This window comes from Hippocampus comes, unplaced genomic scaffold (genome assembly GCF_001891065.2).
Source record: "Hippocampus comes isolate QL1 unplaced genomic scaffold, H_comes_QL1_v1.1 scaffold32, whole genome shotgun sequence".
In the NCBI taxonomy this organism is placed as follows: domain Eukaryota; kingdom Metazoa; phylum Chordata; class Actinopteri; order Syngnathiformes; family Syngnathidae; genus Hippocampus; species Hippocampus comes.
The window spans coordinates 465,858-472,810 of NW_017806239.1; the positions used below are offsets into that span (position 1 = coordinate 465,858).

The 6,953-nt window shown below is 41.2% G+C and overlaps 1 protein-coding gene across 1 annotated transcript in view; it reads right to left on the bottom strand.

The window, feature by feature from the left end:
* dlst (dihydrolipoamide S-succinyltransferase) overlaps positions 1-5,263 on the bottom strand; it is a 10,517-nt gene extending 5,254 nt beyond the window's left edge. Inside the window, exons 1-10 of the mRNA XM_019857389.1 lie at positions 5,131-5,263; positions 3,406-3,439; positions 3,283-3,322; positions 2,534-2,595; positions 1,474-1,548; positions 1,325-1,380; positions 941-1,049; positions 470-649; positions 236-309; positions 40-137 (exon numbers count right to left, since the gene is read on the bottom strand). Coding sequence (XP_019712948.1) covers positions 40-137; positions 236-309; positions 470-649; positions 941-1,049; positions 1,325-1,380; positions 1,474-1,548; positions 2,534-2,595; positions 3,283-3,322; positions 3,406-3,439; positions 5,131-5,193 — 791 coding nt within the window. The 5' untranslated portion in view covers positions 5,194-5,263. The remainder of the gene's footprint in view (positions 1-39; positions 138-235; positions 310-469; positions 650-940; positions 1,050-1,324; positions 1,381-1,473; positions 1,549-2,533; positions 2,596-3,282; positions 3,323-3,405; positions 3,440-5,130) is intronic.
* Between the last annotated feature and the right edge of the window lie 1,690 nt (positions 5,264-6,953).

The window sequence follows — 6,953 nt, forward strand, 5'->3', positions numbered from 1 at the left end:
GGAAGGACGGATATCGCTTGACCAATTAAAGCTTCTTACCTCATGTCAATCTCATTAAAGGTTGTCAACATTGCGCAGGTGTTCTGGGCTTCCTTCAGCCTTTGGGCGATTCTCAGTCTCATTCGGTTCATCTTCACCTGAATTCAGAAACAGAATTCTAAGTTTCGGCAGTCGTGTGTAATTCCAGTCTTGGCGAGAAAAATGTTCTCCCTGGATGATTTGCTTCTGTGGTTACCCTGCTTTCAGTGCGGGCTGCTTTCGCGCCTCCAACCACAGGAGCTGCCGGTGCGGTGGGCTTGATGGATGACACTGTGGAAAAAGGCACAAAGAAACAGTGAACATCACAAAGCTATCCAGCGCAGTTGCCCACAGAGCCAAAAAAAAAAAAAAAAGATTCATCAGGCATTCGAGTACCTCAATAGCACAAATGTCAGGAATTGTGAAGTAATTCTGATATAACTGCGCTAACCTGGTTTGGCATCCATAGCGTGTGTTGGCACAGGTGGCACGGGGGGCATCGTGGTTGGAATGGGTTCAAAAGCGGTGGAGGGAGGAGGCGGAGGGGCAGATGCAGGAGGAGGTGGGGGTGAAGGGGCAGCTGCCGCCGGGGCCTCCGCTTTTGGGGCCGCTGCAGCTTGAGGAGCTCCAGCTGAAAGGTCCAAGGTGAGCTGATGAGCTGGTTTTAGGTTAGCAACAGATGACGCGGTTGACGGACTAAAACATGTATTCATGATGCGAACGAGAGGAGCCAGCAGAAGCTGAAACGCGGGCGATATACGGTGTTTGACACAACCCTATCGCTCATTTCCATGACATGCGGCAAAATGAGGATCCGGTGCATTTTGCCATTACAGCATTATGTGATTGAAGAATTGATTGCTATGCAACTAAGAAGTGACAATAAATAGATTGCTGTTCTTTCAAATTATAAAGTACACACAGCCTTTTTGAAGCTTGAAGAGAGGCGTTCCTCCCTCGACTTTGCCGCCATCAGGAACCAAAAGCTCCACGATCACCCCTGCGGCGGGAGAAGGAACCTGCACGGATGTCTAGTGGAAAGAAGAACACATGAACATTATTATTCTTTTAATATTTGAAGGTAATTTCAAACCTTTATCTGGAAAACTATTCCCCATACTGCTAGGTCACCCACACAATTTTAAGACAGAGTACTGTTAAGTTTCTATCGTGCTGCACTTCTATTCACCACTGCATATGATGAAGGTGCTGGCTTAAGATTTCATTAAACCGTCACAAAGATAATCAATGGTCTTTATTTGTGTGCTTTTATTTGCTATCCGTGGTCTTTAGGGCATTCCCTTACCTTGTCAGTCTCAATTTCACACACCACCTCATCCTCTGAAACAGTGTCCCCCACGGCTGTAGGAAGACAAGTTTGTTTCACGATCAAAATGGTGGCGCCACACAACCCACGTGACAAGCGACTACTGAGCCTAGGACAAAATGAGTTACCTTTTTCCCACCTCACGTCCCCCTCTGTAACAGACTCCGCAAAGGCAGGGGTCTTAATGGTGAGGACTTCATCTCCTTAGCCACAAAGACAATATTAGATGTACAGTCCCAAATCCACTCCGAATTGTACAGTGTGCTTGTAGCTATGTATAAATATATATTTTTTTCAGTAGTTCAATTCAAAAAGGGAGACTCATACATTCAACAATAACTACATTTGAGAGAGAAAATTCCCCCCAAAATATTGTGTTAGTTTCTTAAGTAAAATTCTCTGAATTTGGTGTTTGCTTGTAGGATGATGGCCCATGCATTCATTTTCAATGGTGGGGGGAAGCATGAAAACTACACAGGAAGGCCGGAGCCCAGATTCGAACGCCTAACATCAAAAAATAAAATGTGAAAATATTTCACTTGATGTCGATAACCTATAAGAGATTCACTTTTTAAATTGAACAAAAGCAATAGTTTCTCATCATGCAGTACATACGGTGCCGTGAAAATCTATTTTCCACCTTCCCGATTTCTGTCTGAATAGCATATGTAACACACACAAACCAATTTTAATATCACACAGAGACAACCCAAGGAAATACAAAACGCAGTTTCATTATGCTGTGGTGTGACCTTAAACGGACAGTTCATGCTAGAGAACGCTCCAATACGGCAGAGTTGAAGCAATTCTGCGAAGAAGAGTGGACTAAAATTCCTCCACAGTGATGTGAAAGACTCATCACCAATTATCGCAAATGTTTGATTTCAGTTATTGCCGCCAAGGGTGGCAGAACCCATTATTAGGATCAGAGGGAAATTACTTTTCACAGAGGGACAGGTAGGTTTGGATTTTTCTTGTGCCTCAATAAAATAAATTGGCTTTCAGAAACTGCATTTTGTATTTCCTTGGGTAGTCTCTGTGTGACTTTAAAATTGGTTCGATGAACTGAAAACTCTGGATGGAATAAGTGTGCAAAGAACACAAATCAGGAAGAGGGAAAATACTATTTCGCAGCACTGTATGCATGTACACACAGGATACAGATACAGAATAGGATATGAGACATACTGTAGGCAACAGAGGTCCTGAAGTATTGGATTTGGAAGACACTGGAGCGTGGATCTGATTTTCTTCAGAAGAGAAAATAATATTAAAACTTGTATAAAATAAATTCAACAATTATTCATGCATGACATGACCTACTGCGGTACCAATAAAGATGTGAAATCTTCAAGTCAACCTTATTCCTGAAGGAGGCTTGGCTTTGTGTGTGACTTCTGGTGGGAACTGGCATTTTGTTTACATGGCAACTGTTCGCATGAGTGCACTACGGTTACAGACTTAAACAATGTGGGAATACAAGTTGTCAGGGATTAAAAGAGACAATACTACAACCGCTCTTCTTAGGGGGAAGAAAAAAAATGGCCAGCATTACTGATTACTGATTGTTAGTACAACCGTCAACAGTATAACAAGTTCCCAAGCTGTGCAAGGAATTATTTCAATGTTATGGCGGCTTATGATCGCTTAGAAAATGAAAACAAAAAAAAAACAATGCTCAAAACTGCTCCAGGAAATTAAAGCCACTCTAACCAATGGCTCAATGCTACTTCGGGTGTCTCCAAGGAAGTCGTGCCCACAAATGATTCCACATCAGAGCCCTCAGAAATAGGATAGGAGAAACTCTTCTGAAAAGAACTCCCCCCAAAAGCCACTAAAATCCTATGGCAGGAGCTCCAAACATTTGCTCCAACGCTTTAGGGACAACATGTTTTACCTTTCAAATCGTGTGGTTTTCAAAATGAGTGTACTCTTACATAGTGTTCTTGGCAGCAAAAGGGTAGCTAGTTGATATAGCTGCGAAGAAAAGGACAGTGAGACATCAATAATGCCAAAAGAGCAACAAAATCCATAAGCACAAGTGTGGACTTGACACATACCTGCTGCGCCTCTGCGAGTCAACACATTATTTCCCTATGCAAAGACAAATCACATTTGAAACAACACAATACATCTTTTTTCATGTAGCGCTTTCCCAAGCTGTAACGAAGCGCTTTACAAAACACTCCACATAAAATAACAATAATACAACACAGAAAACATCAACTTTTAGCAACTAAACTTGATTCTGGGATGAAGACATGTCGTTGACATCCGTGGCTACAGAAATATAAACACCCCAACAACAGTCAGGACTGGGAAGACAAGTCAGGTGAGCAGTTACGAAGCGTCACGCTGCCGGGAACAACATCAAGATAAAAGCATACCAAGGCATTGTTATCCATAAATTATCTTGTCATTTCACCCCTAGTGTATAATACACATATATTGTGTTTTGTAACAATATCTAACCAGATTCATAATTTCATATGCACCTGTGTATGAGATATCTCAAAGCCTGAAGTAATGATCCCCACGAGTGGCTGACACCTCACCAGGTCCATTCAGGTGAATGGGAGCGAGCCCCGTCTCTCAATATTTCCCTGTTTTGTCTTCATTGTCGCCCATGTCCTCATTCTCTAGCAATCTGTGTGTTTCCGTGACACACTGTCGTTTTGTGGGTTAAAAAATGTGATACAGGAGAACATATTGTATGGGGAGCCTCAAAAAGCGATTACAAGTTCTGATGGCTGACCAGCACATACGCAACAAACATTTGTAGCATAAAATGGAGATTCATTGTTAGAGTTACAGTACAATGTTAATTTTTTTTTTTATTGCTGACTTTGTTAATATTGATGACTGTCTGTACGTTGTGACTAAAAACGAGACTTTCCACATTCTTTTGGTTGAAAATACTTTGCCTTTCCTGATCGTAAGAGATATCTGTCACAAATGTCGAGATATGAAATTTGATCCATATCGCCCAACGAACTTCCCTGTAAATAGAGGAGCTCAGAAAATGGGGCAGACAAAATGTAATATTGTAAATTATTTCAATGATTAGTGTTGACAGTTGGGAGGTCGACCTACAAGGCAGTGGGAGTAAACGGCAGGAATAGCACCCTGGGTCAAAGGTAAAACGTTAGACGATGCTAACGCTGACACAATCAATCTTGCAGGAAAACAAGCACAGGATGTTTTACCAATGTGACCGGCAAAATTTTGTCCAAAGAATTAAGCAGCGAAAATACTTAACGAACTTAACATTCAGTAAACACACTCTATTCTATTCTGCCCGGTGCCCCCCCCCAACCCCTTTTCCCTGTCATTCACTTTCGGTTTTGGAACATTTCTATTCATCATGAAATACATTTATATTTTACGCTTCGTTTGTCAAGATAATAAGCAAGTTCAACCCAACCAACCGAATAACCTAAAAGTTAGGTGAGCTGATAATAGCATGTCACTGCTAGTTGGCGAGTAATGCAAAGTTGAACTTCAATCCCACCAAAACGTTTTACATATGAAGACCATTTCGGTCGATACAAGCAACATTCGTGCATAAAACGTATTACAAGTGCATCACGGAGAGCACTAAACACTTAAAAGGCAAGGTGTCATACTGTCCTTGGCTTACAATGTTACGGCCTCTTCCGTGGCCTACAGTGGCGGAGCTCATGCTAAAGCTAATGCTAGCGATGACAGAAGCGAAACCAACGCCCGCCAAAAGTGATTCTCACCGGGCGTAGCTCCTACTGTCGTACTTGTGCCTTTTGGCTTACCTGGCGGATCGCAGATAGGGAGCGACCAATATTCCTGGAGAGACACCGGGAACTGGACAACATGTTGGCCGTGTGACAGCTGCCTGTCAGCGGAAGGGAGCGGGTCAAACTGTGAGACTGGAAAGGAGGAAGTGCTGCGGGGCAAACCAAATGAACGGAACTAAGAGGGGTGTTTGAATTTTGTCAGAATGGTCTCTTCTGAAACGGACAACAGCAGCTACCTGTACTGTCACTGAGTGGCTACGAAACTGTGAATCCCACGCAAGTTCTGACAGGAAAAGCCCAGCTGAAATATGATTGGCCGCAGTCACGGAGCGCTGCAATATTGTTCAGAATAAAATACATGTGTGTTAATGTATTTTTTGGGTGTTTGAATTTTGTCAGAATGGTCTCTTCTGAAACGGACAACAGCAGCTACCTGTACTGTCACTGAGTGGCTACGAAACTGTGAATCCCACGCAAGTTCTGACAGGAAAAGCCCAGCTGAAATATGATTGGCCGCAGTCACGGAGCGCTGCAATATTGTTCAGAATAAAATACATGTGTGTTAATGTATTTTTTGATTTCACGAAGTAATTGGTTAATTAATTAAGCTTTTATATTTAAATAATTTTAAATAATGTTAAAATGGTGCAGGAATGATTATTTTATGAAGATAAACAGTTTTACAGAAAATGTAAACCTGTCAAAAAAGCATTTTTCCTGACAAATACTTGGTTAATGAATTACAGTATATTAACTACATTTTATAATACAGTAAAAAAAATAGTACGAATTATCATTTTACTATTTCGATCAAGTTACGTATTTTACAACAAATTACATCTTTTTTCTAACCCGATCTCCGAGTGATTTGGGCCAACATGTTCGTTTTACAAATCCAATGTGGCATGTAAGCACAGCAGTTTGCCCACTCCTGGGTTACACTCTTGTATTTTCCTTCATCATTTATTTATTTCCACTTATATGTTGACGCATCTTACGGAATTGAAAATATGGAGATGCACAGGTTTTCACAAGCATTGCGTGATGCTTGTTTGCAGGTCCAAGGAGCCAGCGCAGGCTGTCACTCAACTTTGCTCAAGAGTGATGCGTTCGTGGTCACGCCTCCGAGGGCACTACAATGCATCTGCTCTTGCGCTGCTCGCATCACAGAGTGCGGGAGGCCATCAGCCCGGCAACAGGTAAGGAGGATTCCTGTCACTTTAACGCACTCATTTTTCTGGTGTCCAAACCGTTCGTTCCATTGTCTTGTTGTTCTGTTTTAGAAGCTGTGATAACGTGATAGCTCAAACTTTTAACATTCTAAAAAGGTGTGCATTTCCGGTTGAAAAAAAAAAGGTTGAAATAGTCCCCCTCCCCATTAAAACATTTCTTAAATTGTAACTGGCGAAGGTTGACGGCACTTCCAGTCATTCAGTCACTTTTTTGAAAAACTGGAATTAGTAAAACAATCAAATCTTATTAGTCATTGTAATTTGAACTTTTGAATATGGAAATGTGTTCATCACCTTTGCTTTCTACAGTGTGCAGCATTGTACCTTTTTTAACTGAATTTAGGAACATAACAGTATCAGTATATTTTAATGTCTTTGTTTGTCTACACATCCAGATAGCATTACATATAAAAGAAGCGGGAATTTAAAAAAGGGTGCATGTCAAGTTGCAAATTTGACATAAACATTATCATGTAAGATACAATAACTAATCAAAACTGCAATTTTAAAGTTCCATCTACTCCAGTTGCGTTTTTTTTAAGAATGCGCATATGGTCCATGATTAATTTTGTGAAATATACAGTATGCACTTGAAATGAAAGCCAC